This window comes from Hyla sarda, chromosome 6, assembly GCF_029499605.1.
Source record: "Hyla sarda isolate aHylSar1 chromosome 6, aHylSar1.hap1, whole genome shotgun sequence".
In the NCBI taxonomy this organism is placed as follows: Eukaryota; Metazoa; Chordata; class Amphibia; order Anura; family Hylidae; genus Hyla; species Hyla sarda.
Window position 1 is genome coordinate 259,834,512 of NC_079194.1, and position 17,739 is coordinate 259,852,250.

Here is a 17,739-nt window from a genome sequence, read left to right on the forward strand (position 1 = left end):
GGACGTGACATCATCACGGACGTGACATCATGAGCAGTTAGACAGAAAACTTCAGAAGCTAATAACTATTGGAAGGATTAAGATTTTTTAATAGAAGTAATTTACAAATCTGTTTAACTTTCCAGAGCCAGTTGATATATATAAAAAAAGGTTTTGCCTGGAATACCCATTTAACCCCTTAAGGACCGAGCCCTTTTTCACCTTAAGGACCAGAGCATTTTTTGCAATTCTGACCACTGTCACTTTAAACATTAATAACTCTGGAATGCTTTTAGTTATCATTCTGATTCCGAGATTGTTTTTTGGTGACATATTCTACTTTAACGTAGTGGTAAAATTTTATGGTAACTCTCATCCTTTCTTGGTGAAAAATCCCCAAATTTGATGAAAAAAATGAAAATTTTGCATTTTTCTAACTTTGAAGCTCTCTGCTTGTAAGGAAAATGGATATTCAAAATACATTTTTTTGGGTTCACATATACAATATGTCTACTTTATGTTTGCATCATAAAATGTATGAGTTTTTACTTTTGGAAGACACCAGAGGGCTTCAAAGTTCAGCAGCAATTTTGAAATTTTTCACAAAATTTTCAAACTCGCTATTTTTCATGGACCAGTTCAGGTTTGAAGTGGATTTGAAGGGTCTTCATATTAGAAATACCCCATAAAAGACCCCATTATAAAAACTACACCGCCCCCCCAAAATATTCAAAATGACATTCAGTAAGTGTATTAACCCTTTAGGTGTTTCACAGGAATAGCAGAAAAGTGAAGGAGAAAATTCAAAATCTTCATTTTTTACATTCGCATGTTCTTGTAGACCCAATTTTTGAATTTTTGCAAGGGGTAAAAAGGAGGAAATTTTTACTTGTATTTGAAACCCAATTTCTCTCGAGTAAGCACATACCTCATATGTCTATGTAAAGTGTTCGGCGGACACAGTAGGGGGCTCAGAAGAGAAGGAGCGACAAATGGTTTTTGGGGGGCATGTCACCTTTAGGAAGCCCCTATGGTGCCAGGACAGCAAAAAAAAACACATGGCATACTATTTTGGAAACTAGACCCCTCGGGGAACGTAACAAGGGGTAATGTGAACCTTAATACCCTACAGGTGTTTCACGACTTTTGCATATGTGAATTTTTTTTTTTTTTTTTTACCTAAAATGCTTGGTTTCCCAAAATTTTTACATTTTTAAAAAGGGTAATAGCAGAAAACACCCCCCAAAATTTGAATCCCAATTTCTCTCGATTCAGAAAACACCCCATATGGGGGTGAAAAGTGCTCTGCTGGCGCACTACAGGTCTCAGAGGAGAAGGAGTCACATTTGGCTTTTTGAAAGCAAATTTTGCTCTGGGGGCATGCCGCATTTAGGAAGCCCCTATGGTGCCAGGACAGCAAAAAAAAACACATGGCATACCATTTTGGAAACTAGACCCCTCGGGGAACGTAACAAGGGGTTAAGTGAACCTTTATACCCCACAGGTGTTTTATGACTTTTGTATATGTAAAAAAAAAAATTTTTTTTTACCTAAAATGCTTGTTTTCCCAAAAATTTTACATTTTTAAAAAGGGTAATAGCAGAAAATACCCCCCAAAATTTGAAGCCCAATTTCTCCCGAGTATGGCGATACCCCATATGTGGCCCTAAACTGTTGCCTTGAAATACGACAGGGCTCCAAAGTGAGAGCGCCATGCGCATTTGAGGCCTAAATTAGGGAGTTGCATAGGGGTGGACATAGGGGTCTTCTACGCCAGTGATTCCCAAACAGGGGGCCTCCAGCTGTTGTAGAACTCCCAGCATGCCTGGACAGTCAACGGCTATATGGCAATACTGGGAGTAGTTGTTTTGCAACAGCTGGAGGCTCCGTTCTGGAAACAGTGGCGTACCAGACGTTTTTCATTTTTATTGGGGAGGGGGGCTGTGTAGGTGTATGTGTATATGTAGTGTTTTTTACTTTTTATTTTATTTTGTGTTAGTGTAGTGTAGTGTTTTTAGGGTACAGTCGCACGGGCGGGGGTTCACAGTAGTTTCTCGCTGGCAGCTTGAGCTGCAGCAGAAAATTTGCCGCAGCTCAAACTTGCAGCCGGATACTTACTGTAATCCTCCGCCCATGTGAGTGTACCCAGTACGTTCACATTCGGGGGGGGGGAGGGGGACATCCAGCTGTTGCAAAACTGCAGCTCCCAGCATGTACGGTCTATCAGTGCATGCTGGGAGTTGTAGTTTTGCAACCGCTGGAGGCTCCGTTTTGGAAACAGTGGCGTACCAGACGTTTTTCATTTTTCTTGGGGAGGGGGGCTGTGTAGGGGTATGTGTATATGTAGTGTTTTTTACTTTTTATTTTATTTTGTGTTAGTGTAGTGTAGTGTTTTTAGGGTACAGTCGCACGAGCGGTGGTTCACAGTAGTTTCTCGCTGGCAGTTTGAGCAGCGGCAGAAAATTTGCCGCAGCTCAAACTTGCAGCCGGATACTTACTGTAATCCTCTGCCCATGTGAGTGTACCCTGTACGTTCACATTTGGGGGGGGGGGAGAAACATCCAGCTGTTGCAAAACTACAACCCCCAGCATATACGGTCTATCAGTGCATGCTGGGAGTTGTAGTCTTGCAACAGCTGGAGACACACAGGTTGTGAAACACCGAGTTTGGTAACAAACTCAGTGTTTTGCAACCAGTGTGCCTTCAGCTGTTGCAAAAGCTACAACCCCCAGCATGTACGGACAGCGGAAGGGCATGCTGGGTCTTGTAGTTATGCAACAGCCGGAGGCATACTACATTGGCTGGGGATGCTGGGGATTGTAGTTATGCAACAGCTGGAGACACACTGGTTTGCTACTTAACTCAGTGTGCCTTCAGCTGTTGCAAAACTACAACTCTCAGCAGTCACCGACAGCCAACGGGCATGCTGGGAGTTGTAGTTATGCAACCACCAGATGCACCACTACAACTCCCAGCATGCACTTTAGCTGATTGTGCAAGCTGGGAGTTGTAGTTATACAACAGCTGAAGGTACACTTTTCCATAGAAAGAATGTGCCTCCAGCTGTTGCAAAACTACAAGTCCCAGCATGCCCATAAGGACATGCTGGGAGTTGTGGTGGTCTGCCTCCTGCTGTTGCATAACTACAGCTCCCAGCATGCCATTTTTGCATGCTGGGAGCTGTTGCTAAGCAACAGCAGGAGGCTGTCACTCACCACCTGCTGCTGCTCCACGATGCCGCCGCACAGGTCCCTCGCCGCCGCCGTCGCTCCTGGGGCCCCGATCCCAACAGGGACGCCGGGGATCGGGGTCCCCAGCACCCGGGGTCGTCTTCCCGCACCTGCTCACGTCCTCCGGAAGAGGGGCGGAGCGGGTTGCTGGAGTGACAACCGCAGCAGGAGCCCTGATTGGTCGGCCGGGAATCCGGCCGACGAATCAGGGTGATCGTGAGGTGGCACCAGTGCCACCTCACCCCTGCAGGCTCTGGCTGTTCGGGGCCGTAAGAGACGGCCCCGAACAGCCAGTAATTCCGGTTCTTCGGGTCACTGGAGACCCGATTGACCCGGAATCCGCCGCAGATCGCTGGACTGAATTGTCCAGCGATCTGCGGCAATCGCCGACATTGGGGGACATAATGACCCCCCTGGGCGATATGCCGGGATGCCCGCTGAACGATTTCAGCAGGCATCCGGCCCCGGCTCCCCTCCAGCTAGCGGCGGGGGCCGAAAATGCTCAGGGCGTATCCATACGCCCTCGGTCCTTAAGGACTTGGAAACGGGGGCGTATGGATACGCCCTATGTCCTTAAGGGGTTAATACTACTATCTCCAGTACCCAGCCGACTATAAGAGCGATGTTATAAGCCTAGGGTGGGAAATACATAATCCCCCCTGTCATCATCCAGACCCTGTCATTAACACCCCCATCATCATCACCCTGTCATTATCCCCCCCTTCATCATCCCCCCTTCATTACCGCCTGTCATCATCCCCCCCTTCATCATTACCCTGTCATCATCCCCCACTTCATCATCACCGCCTGTCATCATCCCCCTTCATCATCACCGCCTGTCATTATCCCCCCGTCATCATCACCGCCCGTCATCATCCCCCCTTCATCATCACCTCCTGTCATCATCACCGCCTGTCATCATCCCCCTTCATCATCACCGCCTGTCATCTTCCCCATCATCATCCCACCCGCCCTTCATCATCACCGCCTGTCTTCATCCCCCTGTCATCATCCCACCCCCCCCCCCCACCCCCCCCTTCATCATCACCGCAGTGGTCTTCAACCTCTGGACCTCCAGATGTTTCAAAACTACAACTCCCAGTTTTGAAACATCTGGAGGTCCGCAGGTTGAAGACCACTGCGGTCTTCATCATCATCCAGACCCCCCCCCCCCGTCTGTCATCATCCCCCTGTCATCATCCCACCCCCCCCCACCCCCCCTTCATCATCACCGCAGTGGTCTTCAACCTGTGGACCTCCAGATGTTTCAAAACTACAACTCCCAGTTTTGAAACATCTGGAGGCCCGCAGGTTGAAGACCACTGCGGTCTTCATCATCATCCAGACCCCCCCCCCCCCCCCCTTTAGTTTTCTACTCACCTCTCCTCGGTGGGAAGGAAGGTTGAGCTGGTCTGGGCCATCTATGCTGCAGGGACCGTCCGGTGGGGAGGGATAGTCATTCCAGGCTGTCCATCTTCACCAGGGGGGCCCTCTTCTCTGCTCCGGGCCGGCCCCGGACTAGTGACGTTGCCTTGACGATGACGCACAGGGACGTTCATGTGCATCGTCGTCAAGTCAACGTCACTAGTCCGGGCCCAGAGCGGAGAAGAGGGCCCCCTTAGTGAAGATGGACAGCCCAGAACGACTATCCCTCCCCATCGGACAGTCCCTGCAGCATTGATGGCCCGGACCAGCTCACCCTTCCTTCCCACTGAGGGGAGGTGAGTAGAAAACTAAAGGGGGGGGGGGTCTGGATGATGATGAAGGCCGCAGTGGTCTTCAACCTGCAAACCTCCAGATGTTTCAAATCTACAACTCCCTGCATGCCCGGACAGCTGATGGCATGCTGGGAGTTAGTTTTGCAACATCTGGAGGTCAGCAGGTTGAAGACCACTGAACAGGCGGAGAGTTCACTCGAGTATAAACCGAGGGGGGTGTTTTCAGCACGTGCGGGAAAAACTCGGCTTATACTCGAGTATATACTGTAAATGTGTCCATAGCAATTTTTCTCAGCATTCTAAATATATTCTACTGTAATTATTAGTGAATACATTAAGGGGCCCAGCTGGAAACCACAGGACCCAGGTACAAAAAATTGCCATGGACCCCTGCATCAGGACCAGACTGGGACCAGAAATAGGCCCGGGCATTTTAAAATAAGCAGCCCCTTTATTTATTTCTTTATTTTTTGGTTAAGGTTACATAGTTACATAGTTAGTATGATTGAAAAAAGACATACGTCCATCAAGTCCAACCAGGGAATTGAAGGGAAGGGTGTAAGGGGATAAGGGGAAGGGATGTAGTTTTATAATTCTGCATAAGCATTAATGTTATTTTGTTCCAGGAATGTATCTAACCCTGTTTTAAAGCTGTTAATTGTTCCTGCTGTGACCAGTTCCTGAGGTAGACTGTTCCATAAATTCACAGTCCTCATGGTAAAGAAGGCGTGTCGCCCCTTTAGACTAAACCTTTTCTTCTCCAGACGGAGGGAGTGCCCCCTCGTCCTTTGGGGGGTTTAACCTGGAACAGTTTTTCTCCATATTTTTTTGTATGGGCCATTAATATACTTATAGACGTTTATCATATCCCCCCTTAACCCCTTAAGGACAATGGACGTACTCCTACGCCCCCGTTTCCGAGTCCTTAAGGACCGAGGACGTAGGAGTACGTCCTGTCCATTTCCGGCCCCCGCCGCTAGCCGGAGGGGAGCCGGTGCCCGATGCCTGCTGAAATCGTTCAGCAGGCATCGCGGCATATCGCCCAGGGGGGTCATTATGCCCCCCCATGTCGGCGATGGCCGCAGATCGCTGGACAATTCAGTCCAGCGATCTGCGGCGATTCCGGGTCAATCGGGTCTCCAGTGACCCGATGAACCGGAATTACTGGCTGTTCGGGGCCGTCTCTTACGGCCCCGAACAGCCAGAGCCTGCAGGGGTGAGGTGGCACTGGTGCCACCTCACGATCACCCTGATTCGTCGGCCGGATTCCCGGCCGACCAATCAGGGCTCCTGCTGCGGTTGTCACTCCAGCAACCCGCTCCGCCCCTCTTCCGGAGGACGTGAGCAGGTGCGGGAAGACGACCCCGGGTGCTGGTAGTTGTAGTGGTGCATCTGCTGGTTGCATAACTACAACTCCCAGCATGCCCGTTGGCTGTCGGTGACTGCTGAGAGTTGTAGTTTTGCAACAGCTGAAGGCACACTGAGTTAAGTAGCAAACCAGTGTGTCTCCAGCTGTTGTATAACTACAATCCCCAGCCAAAGTAGTATGCCTCCCGCTGTTGCATAACTACAACACCCAACATGCCCTTCCGCTGTCCGTACATGCTGGGGGTTGTAGCTTTTGCAACAGCTGAAGGCACACTGGTTGCAAAACACTGAGTTTGTTGCCAAACTCGGTGTTTCACAACCAGTGTGCCTCCAGCTGTTGCAAAACTACAACTCCCAGCATGCACTTATAGACCCTACATGCTGGGAGTTGTAGTTTTGCAACAGCTGGATGTTCCCCCCCCCCCCCCCCCCCCCCGCCAATGTGAACGTACAGGGTACACTCACATGGGGGGAGGATTACAGTAAGTATCCGGCTGCAAGTTTGAGCTGCGGCAAATTTTCTGCCGCTGCTCAAACTGCCAGCGAGAAACTACTGTGAACCCCCCGCCCGTGCGACTGTACCCTAAAAACACTACACTACACTAACACAAAATAAGATAAAAAGTAAAAAACACTACATATACACATACCCCTACACAGCCCCCCTCCCCAATAAAAATGAAAAACGTCTGGTACGCCACTGTTTCCAAAACGGAGCCTCCAGCTGTTGCAAAACAACTACTCCCAGTATTACCAGACAGCCACTGACTGTCCAGGCATGCTGGGACTTTTACAACAGCTGGAGGCACCCTATTTGGGAATCACTGGCGTAGAATACCCCTATGTCCACCCCTATGCAAGTCCCTAATTCAGGCCTCAAATGCGCATGGCGCTCTCACTTTGGAGCCCTGTCGTATTTCAAGGCAACAGTTTAGGGTCACATATGGGGTATCACCGTACTCGGGAGAAATTGTTACAAATTATGGGGGGTATTTTCTGCTATTACCCTTTTTAAAAATCTAAAATTTTTGGGAAACCAACATTTTAGGTAAAAAATTATAATTTTTTTTTTTACATATGCAAAAGTTGTGAATCACCTGTGGGGTATTAAGGTTCACATTACCCCTTGTTACGTTCCCCGAGGGGTCTAGTTTCCAAAATAGTATGCCATGTGTTTTTTTTTGCTGTCCTGTCACCATAGGGGCTTCCTAAATGCGGCATGCCCCCAGAGCAAAATTTGCTTTCAAAAAGCCAAATGTGACTCCTCCTCTTCTGAGACCTGTAGTGCGCCAGCAGAGCACTTCTCACCCCCATATGGGGTATTTTCTGAATCGGGAGAAATTGAGCTTCAAATTTTGGGGGGTATTTTCTGCTATTACCCTTTTTAAAAATGTTAAAATTTTGGGAAACCAAGCATTTTTGGTTAAAATTTTTTTTTTTTAACATATGCAAAAGTCGTGAAACACCTGTAGGGTATTAAGGTTCACTTTACCCCTTTTTACAGTCCCCGAGGGGTCTGGTTTCCAAAATGGTATGCCATGTGTTTTTTTTTTTGCGGTTCTGGCACCATAGGGGCTTCCTAAATGCGGCATGCCCCCAGAGCAAAATTTGCTTTCAAAAAGCCAAATGTGACTCCTTCTCTTCTGAGACCTGTAGTGCGCCAGCAGAGCACTTTTCACCCCCATATGGGGTGTTTTCTGAATCGGGAGAAATTGGGCTTCAAATTTTGGGGGGTATGTTCTGCTATTATCCTTTTTAAAATGTAACATTTTTGGGAAACCAAGCATTTTAGGTAAAACATATTTTTTTTTTTTTTACATATGCAAAAGTCGTGAATCACCTGTGGGGTATTAAGGTTCACTTTACCCCTTGTTACATTGCCTGAGGGGTCTAGTTTCCAAAATGGTATGCCATGTGTTTTTTTTTTGCTGTCATGGCACCATAGGGGCTTCCTAAAGGTGACATGCCCCCCAAAAACCATTTGACGCTCCTTCCCTTCTGAGCCCTCTACTGCGCCCGCCGAACAATTAACATAGACATATGAGGTATGTGCTTACTCGAGAGAAATTGGGTTTCAAATACAAGTAAAAATGTTCTCCTTTTTACCCCTTGCAAAAATTCAAAAATTGGGTCTACAAGAACATGCGAGTGTAAAAAATGAAGATTGTGAATTTTCTCCTTCACTTTTCTGCTATTCCTGTGAAACACCTAAAGGGTTAATACACTTATTGAATGTCATTTTGAATACTTTGGGGGGTGTAGTTTTTATAATGGTGTCATTTATGGGGTATTTCTAATATGAAGACCCTTCAAATCCACTTCAAACCTGAACTGGTCCATGAAAAATAGCGAGTTTGAAAATTTTGTGAAAAATTTCCAAATTGCTGCTGAACTTTGAAGCCCTCTGGTGTCTTCCAAAACTAAAAACTCATAAATTTTATGATGCAAACATAAAGTAGACATATTGTATATGTGAACCAAAAAATGTTTTATTTTGAATATCCATTTTCCTTACAAGCAGAGAGCTTCAAAGTTAGAAAAATGCAAAATTTTCATTTTTTTCATCAAATTTTGGGATTTTTCACCAAGAAAGGATGCAAGTTACCATAAAATTTTACCACTAAGTTAAAGTAGAATATGTCACGAAAAAACAATCTCAGAATCAGAATGATAACTAAAAGCATTCCAGAATTATTAATGTTTAAAGTAACAGTGGTCAGAATTGCAAAAAACGCTCTGGTCCTTAAGGTGTAAAATGGCCTGGTCCTTAAGGGGTTAAACGTCTCTTCTCAAGACTAAACAATTGTAACTCCTTTAATCGCTCCTCATAGCTAAGATGTTCCATGCCCCATATTAGTTTAGTAGCACGTCTCTGCACCCTTTCCAGCTCTGCAGTGTCCTTTTTATTAACAGGCGACCAAAACTGAACAGCATATTCCAGGTGAGGCCGTACCAATGCTTTATAAAGGGGGAGTATTATGTCCCTGTCCCTTGAGTCCATGCCTCTTTTTATACATAACAATATCCTGCCGGCTTTGGAAGCAGCAGCCTTACATTGCATGCTATTCTGAAGTCTGTGATCTACAAGTACACCCAGATCCTTCTCTACCAGTGACTCTGCCAGTTTAATCCCCCCTAAGACATACGACGCATGCAGGTTATTTGTACCCAGATGCATAACTTTACATTTATCCACATTGAACCTCATTTGCCAAGTGGATGCCCAGACACTTAGTCTATCCAAGTCATCTTGTAACTTATGCACATCCTCTATAGACTGTACTGTGCTACAAAGCTTGGTGTCATCTGCAAAGATAGAAACAGAGCTGTTAATGCCATCCTCTATATCATTGATAAATAAATTAAACAACAGCGGGCCCAGTACTGAACCTCGGGGTACACCACTAATAACCGGGGACCAATCAGAGTACGAATCATTGACCACCACTCTCTGGGTACGATCCATGAGCCAGTGTTCAATCCAATTACAAACTAAAGTTTCCAAACCCAAAGACCTTAACTTAACTGTCAGACGTCTATGAGGGACAGTATCAAACGCTTTGGCAAAATCCAGAAACACTATATCCACAGCCATTCCTCTGTCAAGGCTTCTACTCACATCTTCATAAAAGCAAATTACATTGGTTTGACAACTTCTATCCTTAGTAAACCCATGCTGGCTATCACTTATAATACAATTATCCCCTATGTATTCCTGTATGTAATCCCGTATAAGTCCTTCAAACAATTTACCTACAATGCACGTTAAACTTACCGGTCTATAATTGCCTGGCGAAGACCTAGAGCCCTTCTTGAAGATCTGTACAACATTCGCCTTGCGCCAGTCCCTTGGTCTTACTGCTGAGACTGCTGAAGTGGCTCTCCAGCTGTTGCTAATGCCTCAGGCATTATGAGAGTTGGAGTTTTGCAACAGCTGGAGAGCCACAGATTGGAGTACAGTTTAATGCCTCATCCCTGCAGAACGTATAAGTGACTACAGCTGATGGGACAGTCAGACAAAGTACACATGACCTAAGCAACATCTTCTGTGTTGTCTCTCCTTTTCTTCTTCATCTGCTCCAGACTGCCGGGAGTTCTTCCAGCTACATCTTGCCTCTGCAGAGTATGATGCTTGGACATTATTGGTTCCTAAATTTGTCAGTAGATCCTCATCCTCTTTATGAAGACAATAATAATTGTAACCCTGCCAGACACTGTACCCCCTGAATATAATACTGCCACACACTGTACCCTCTAAATATAACCCTGCCACACAATGTGTCTGCAAGAATAATAGTGTCACACACTGTTTCTTTTTAGTTCAGCTCATTCACACTCCTGCACTGTCATCCTCCAGCCCCCTCTGTCATTCTCCTCCAGCCTTCTCTGTTACCTCAGACCCCTAAGTCTTCCTCCCAGCTCCTATGCTCCACCCTCAGACTCCTAAGTCCTTTCCAAGCTCCTCTGCCCTCCTCCCAAGATCCCTAAGATGCCACGCTTCTCTACATCCAATAAACCAATATTTGGAATATTTTAGTTTTGCTTTGTCCTAGGCTGACCCGTAACCAATCGCCTCCTGCCACTCCCCACCCCTCCTCATTTATGTAAAATATTTGTATATATATTATAGAAGTTAATATGACTTGTGTATGAATGATAGATGTGTGTATGTATGAAAGATGTTTGATCTATCATACATGCACACATTTATCATGCATACAAACATCAATCATACACATCACACACACACGTCAATCATGCACACGTCAATCATACACAGACATGCACACACATCAATCATACATACACACACATCAATAATACAAACATCAATCACACACACATCAATCACATATACACACACATCAATCATACAAACATTGAACTTCAAGGCAGTTGCAAATGAACAGCGGTTTTACTTTTATGCAAAACAGGGAGACAATGCGTTTTGAGGGGACATACTCCCCTCTTCCCCGAAACGCGTTGTCATCCTATTTTGCATGACAAAAACACTGTTCATTTGCAACTGCCTTGAAGTTCAGAATCATTACTAGTCGGCTTGATCATCCAGCAAGCACCAGGCAAGTGTAGTAATTCCTCCCACACAGCAGCCACAAGGAGAAGATGCCAGCCAATGATGTTGGCCGACGTGTCCCTCCCTCTCCCTGCCCGGTGCAGCAATAGAGGAGCTGCTGTCGGCAACAGTAATTACACATGAGGTATTTACTTAAGAGGGCTGTGTATATGAGGATGGGGGCTGTGTGTATGGAGGACTATGTATATGGGGATGGGGCTGTGTATATGTGTGTGTACGGAGGGCTGTGTATATGTGTGTGTATGGAGGGCTGTGTATATGTGTGTGTATGGAGGGCTGTGTATATGTGTGTGTATGGAGGGCTGTGTATATGTGTCTTTATGGAGGGGTGTGTTACGAGGGCTGTAACATAGTAAGTGTAACATAGTTCATGAGATTGAAAAAAGACCAGAGTCCATCAAGTTCAACCTATATCCCTAATGAGTCCCTACTGCATTGAGTTGATCCAGAGGAAGGCAAAATCCCTCATACTAGAGGTAAAAATTCCTTCCCGACTCCAAATATGGCAAATAAGTCAGAATAAATCCCTGGATCGACATTCTGTCCCTATAGATCTAGTATACATAACCAGCGATGTTATTACTCTCCTAGAATGCATCCAGACCTGTTTTGAACTCTTTTACAGAGTTCACCATGACCACCTCCTCTGGCACAGAATTCCACAGTCTCACTGCTCTTACTGTAAAGAACCTCTGTCTGTGCTGGTGTAAAAAGCTTCTTTCCTCTATACGTAGAGGATGCCCCCTTGTTATAGATACAGTCCTGGGTAAGAATGGATCATGGGAGAGATCTCTGTACTGTCCCTTGATATATTTATACATAGTTATTAGGTCTCCCCTAAGCCTTCTTTTTTTCTAAACTAACCCTAATTCTGATAATCTTTCTGGGTACTGTAGTCCTCCCATTCCCCGTATTACTCTGGTTGCCCGTCTTTGAACCCTCTCCAGCTCCACTATATATTTCTTGTACACTGGTGCCCAGTACTTTACACAGTATTCCATGTGTGGTCTGACTAGTGATTTGTACAGCGGTAGAATTATTTCCTTGTCGTGGACATCTATGCCCCTAGCTGCCAGACATTGGTCACTACAGCTAAATTTACTGTTAACTAAGACTCCTAAGTCCTTTTCCATGTCAGTCTTCCCAAGTGTCCTCCCATTTAATACATAATCCCAGCCCGGATTTTTCTCCCCATGTGCAATACCTTACATTTATCAGTGTTGAACCTCATTTGCCACTTCCCAGCCCAAACCTCCCACCTATCCAGATCCATTTGTAACAGTCACTGTCCTCTATAGTGTTTACAGCTTTACAGAGTTTAGTATCATCTGCAAAGATTGCTACTTTACTATTCAACCCCTCTACAAGGTCATTAATAAATATATTAAGCAGAACAGGACCCAAGAACGGACCCCACTAGTTACAATCACCCAATCAGAATAAGTACCACTAATAACCACCCTCTGTTTCCTATCACTGAGCCAGTTACTTACCCACTTACACACATTCTCCCCCAGCCCAATCCTTCTCATTTTATGCACCAACCTTTTATATGGAACCGTATCAAATGCTTTGGAAAAATCCAGATATATGATGTCAGGCCCAAGGCCTGATTATGGAAACATACATGTGTTTTATAATATTATCTGTGTATAAACTAAGACCTGGGGATGAGGGTCATTCAGACTGTGTGTTTGTGTATTGCATTTTATTGGGGGTCTGGCTGTTTAGTATCTCCTTTGAAGCCATGCACTCTGGTCCCATCATATAATCAAACAGATAAGGGGTCAGGAAGAGAGATGCCCCACCTGGTGGGATAAGAGGGGAGGGAGGGAATGGAGTTTCCCTCCGAAGAAGCAGATAAGACTTCAAATGCTGGACTCAACTGTTGTTGAAGGCTGTTACAAAAGCTGACAAGAGCTCTCACCCACAAAGGACGGCTATACCATCATGCTGTAAGAACTTCATTTTTGTTTTCTGAACTTGTCTTGCAAAACTCTTTTATATATTTTCATACCTGTATGTCATTTGTTTCTGTATTTTTATATAGTCAGCACTGTAATACCTTTTATCAGATTAAATGTTTAATTAATCAGCTCTGGTCTTTGATCTCTAAATATATGAGTTCACCTTTCCGAAGGAAGCTCTGATGAAACACGTTTATGTAAGGGTTAATTTGGTGACTTGCTGGGACTAGTAGTGGATACCCAGAGGTCTGGCGGCTTTAACCCTTGCACCATCACACACTCTCTAGTGTTACGCCGAGCGCTCTGGGTCCCTGCTCCTCCCCTGAGCGCTCGCGGCGTTCTCCTCTCTGCAGCGCCCAGGTCAGACCCGCTGACCGGGAGCGCTGCACTGTCACTGCCGGCGGGGATGCGATCCGCGTAGCGGGACGCACCCGCCCGCGGGTCGCATCCCAATCTACTCACCTGTCCCGGCGCACGCGGCCCTGCTCTCTAGGGCGCGCGCACGCCGGCTCTCTGAGATTTAAAGGGCCAGTGCACCACTAATTGGTGCCTGGCCCAATCAGTGTCAATTAGCTTCCCTGCTCCATGTGAATAAAAACCCACTTCCCCTTCCTGTCCTGGCCGGATCTTGTTGCCTTAGTGCCTGGTGCAAGCGTTTTGTGAGTGCCTTTACCAGTGTTTCCAGACCTTCTGCCGTTGCCCTTGACTACGAACCTTGCCGCCTGCCCTGACCTTCTGCTACGTCTGACCTCGCCTCTGTCTAGTCCTCCTGTACCACGCCAGTCTCAGCAGTCAGTGAGGTTGAGCCGCTACCGGTGGACACGACCTGGTTGCTACCGCCGCAGCAAGACCATCCCGCTTTGCGGCGGGCTCTGGTGAAAACCAGTAGCAACTTAGAACCGGTCCTCCGGTACGGTCCACGCCAATCCCTCTCTGACACAGAGGATCCACCACCAGCCTGCCGAATCCTGACATCTAGCGTCTTAGCTTGACCGATAGGGTGTGATCGTGACAACTGGTGGCAGCGTCGGGATATATTTAGAGATTTTTAGTGCTTGCTGGATTTTACCTGTAAGGAAATCTTAGCACTAAAAAGAAAGTGCATACATATTCTTGTGTGTAAATTCCAAAGACAGAGTTCAATGCTGGTTTAAAAGACATACAAAAAGAGTTCTGTCCTCCCCATCTCCTGTTTTACCTCCTCTGTCTCATCTCGGAAATATGGAGCCATATCGCAAGCAGTCCAAGCCTGCACTGGAGCTAATGTGCCAAGAAAAGGACATCCCTACTGCAGGAAAGAACAAGGAACAACTTATTGCTGATCTTGTGGAGTATGATGCCCTTGCAGAAGAGCTGAGTGACATGAGACAAAGTCCTACAGCTGGAACTGCCATCCAAGGACTGATATCTCCTGGGGAATACAACATTACTCCCCATCAGGACAGTACTCCCCATGACGCCTTGGACTGCCTTACAACACCTTGGGAATGTGGATTTTGTGTTGTATGTAGTTCAAGAGCTAGGAATCACTTTTTAAGTGTATAATATTAAAAGTTATGTTTTATGGTATTGAGAAAAGAGGCTTTCTTTCAGTCGGTGATATTTATTTCAATAACCTCTTTCGTGGTAACGTGGGATTGGCATTCCCTAAGTACAAATCAGCCTTTCGGTGATTCACATTGTGGGTAATAAACCTTTTCTGCCTCACCTGAGTTCCATGCGCCCCGCTTGATCCTGAGTTTCTTGGAGGTCTTCTTTGTGTTTGCTGTATATCCCAGGAGCGGCTGCTGGATCCATGATCTACTGATCACTTACACGCTTTTCCATTGTTGTACTTGGTCCAGTACAGCCATCGAGGGTGAGCACTTCTAAATTTGGGTTCATCTGTATTATACACCTACGTTATCACATCAGGGAGCGCTTTCCTTTGTTTTAGCTTTTATCGAGCAGGGTGCAGATGTTATTATACACAGTCTGGAGCAGAGTAGAAGGGATGCAGTGTAACCCTTTTGGGAGCCCTGTTTCCTTGCTGGGACTTATGGTGCTTTTCACCCACCTGATTAATACTGACTTGAGATTAGAGACTGTAGATTCTCAACACCGGCTAGGGTTCTGACAATGTCTAATTGAGAGAGATACATCCTGACTGAATTTTTTTTTTTTTACTTTGAGACATTTGGTTACTGTCTGGCTTTGTGCATTTCACTAACTACAGTATGAGATAACGCATTAAAAAGACTGGATATATTTGAATACTGGCTGAATACAGAGCAAGAGTGTCTAGGTTAAACATTTTCTGACCACCAGGCAATCCTGACTAGCACATTTTTAAGGCACTTTAATGTTTGGCACCAAACTAGGAAGGTAGAAGGATACTTTAGAAGTTCACGGTGTAACACCGGGCAGACAAGCCTAGCGGTTTCTTTACATTTCTAAGTGTCCGGTATGATGGTACTGGCACAGGCTCCTCAGGCCCAGTTGAAATTGTGACCGTTTCGACCTCTATAGCTATGCCACTGAATGCATTGTATCATTTATTGTAACCTACTCTTTGGCAGTTAGTACTGTGTCCAGTAGATCCATGAGTTTTGGCAAATTCAAGTGTGTGTGTGTGTGTGTGTGTGTGTGTGTATATATATATATATATATATATATATATATATATATATATATATATATGTTATCATAAATATAATATTGACTTACAATGCCTCTGATTGGGGGTCACCCTTTCTCAAGCATTGCCCCTATATCCACTACCCCTTATGCAATACTGTACAATATAAATGAGGCAGAGGGTGAGGTCAGTATACTACACTGCTCCTTCAGCCCCCTATTTACAGTACAGTACTGATTCCACACTTTCCCTCTAATATATGCCTTCTAAATACTGACTTCACCTTCTTTTATTTTTCATAATTTCGTAGTTATAGGAACCAATTACCAGTTTTCCATAGAGTGGACCCAACATACAATGGTTTTAACACAAAATGGTCCTTCTGGAATCGATTAAAGGGGTACTTCGTCCCTAGACGGATAGGGTTAAGATGACTTATTGTGGGGGGTCCAGCCACTGGTACCCCCTGCCATCTCTGGGCAGGCACAATGATGTTCATAACATTTATGTTCAGAACTTCGGTTTAGGTAGGCCGTGGTTGTGATGCCACGCCATGACCCCTCCATTCAGGTATATGGGAGGGGGCGTGATGAGCAACCACAGCCACTATGCCCCCTCCTATGGACATGAATGGAGGGGGCGTGACGTGACATCACGACCACGGCCGTTTGAACCCGGAGTTCTGAACATCAATGTTTGGAACACTGGGGTGCCGGCCTGGAGATCATGAGGGGTTGGACTCCCTGAGATCAGACATCTAAGATGTCTAGGGGCGGAGTACTCCTTTAATATTGTATGTTAAGGGACCACTTACATATTTACAGATAATATAAATGGTTTTAGACATGTATTGCTTTTCCACTAAATACTTTTTTTTCCTGTTTTCAGGCATAAGCTTGGATGGTGGCAAATTTCTACCCTACATATAAAGCTTCAACCTTGTATCCAGAATGTGCAGTGCACTTGGTAATACACAATTATCCTTACAATCTGTCATATTAGAGATTGATCTTCAATCTTTTTGGCCCTGGTGTAAAAGCTACTGTAGTCCAACAACACCACCCTTGATGACTTTCCACCTAACAGACGATAACTACTGCATTCTAACAATAGACAATGGGGGATGTACATGCAATAAAAGACAACTGTTTATTTGTATAGAGATAATGCAGTAAAGTGTGACTAGAACAGTTATCACAAGTCAGGGTGCTTCCACAAAGGCATAGGTGATATATTAATACTAAAATTGCAATATGCTTAAAGGGTGCCTAAAGATTCCCATAACTTCTGACATGTATTTAAGAGACATGGCAAAAGTTGTGAAAGGTGGGGCTCTGGCTTCAGAGATCCTCCCCTTTCACCAATCACTAGAACCAAGGGACACAAGCACTCACCTGAGTTCTGTCACTTTGTACACTGCACACTTGGCATTCTGAGGATAGCCGGAGAGAGTTAGGACGTAACAAAGGGATGCAGCACTTAGGTGAGCGATTATTTCCCTTCATCTAGTGATCGGTGGGGGTCTCAGTAACCAGACCCCCGTCAATTACAACTTCTGACATGCCTCTGACATTTCAGAAGCTACCTGAAGGGTTAGGTACACTTTAAAAAAAGTACTGGACAAAAACCTACGTGACCGACAGCTATTCCTCCCAACTCCTCAATATACATGTACCTTTGGCTTTGCCAAGCATGTGTGTGTTTCCAGAGGGGAGGGAAATAAGGCATCGTCAGACACACATTCTAGCAGATTAGCTTTCACAG

General features: G+C 45.5%; 1 protein-coding gene across 7 annotated transcripts in view; it reads left to right on the forward strand.

Moving 5' to 3' along the window:
• LOC130276984 (synaptotagmin-1-like) overlaps positions 1 to 17,739 on the forward strand; it is a 271,121-nt gene that overhangs the window by 129,728 nt on the left and 123,654 nt on the right. For 6 of the 7 annotated variants that reach the window (XM_056527085.1, XM_056527088.1, XM_056527087.1 and 3 more), the window contains one exon: positions 16,864 to 16,941. In XM_056527085.1, the coding sequence (XP_056383060.1) occupies positions 16,926 to 16,941 (16 nt within the window). In that variant the 5' untranslated portion in view covers positions 16,864 to 16,925. Of the gene's footprint in view, positions 1 to 4,813; positions 4,932 to 16,863; positions 16,942 to 17,739 lie in introns of those variants that run through there. The other variant, XM_056527091.1, reaches the window with a different exon arrangement.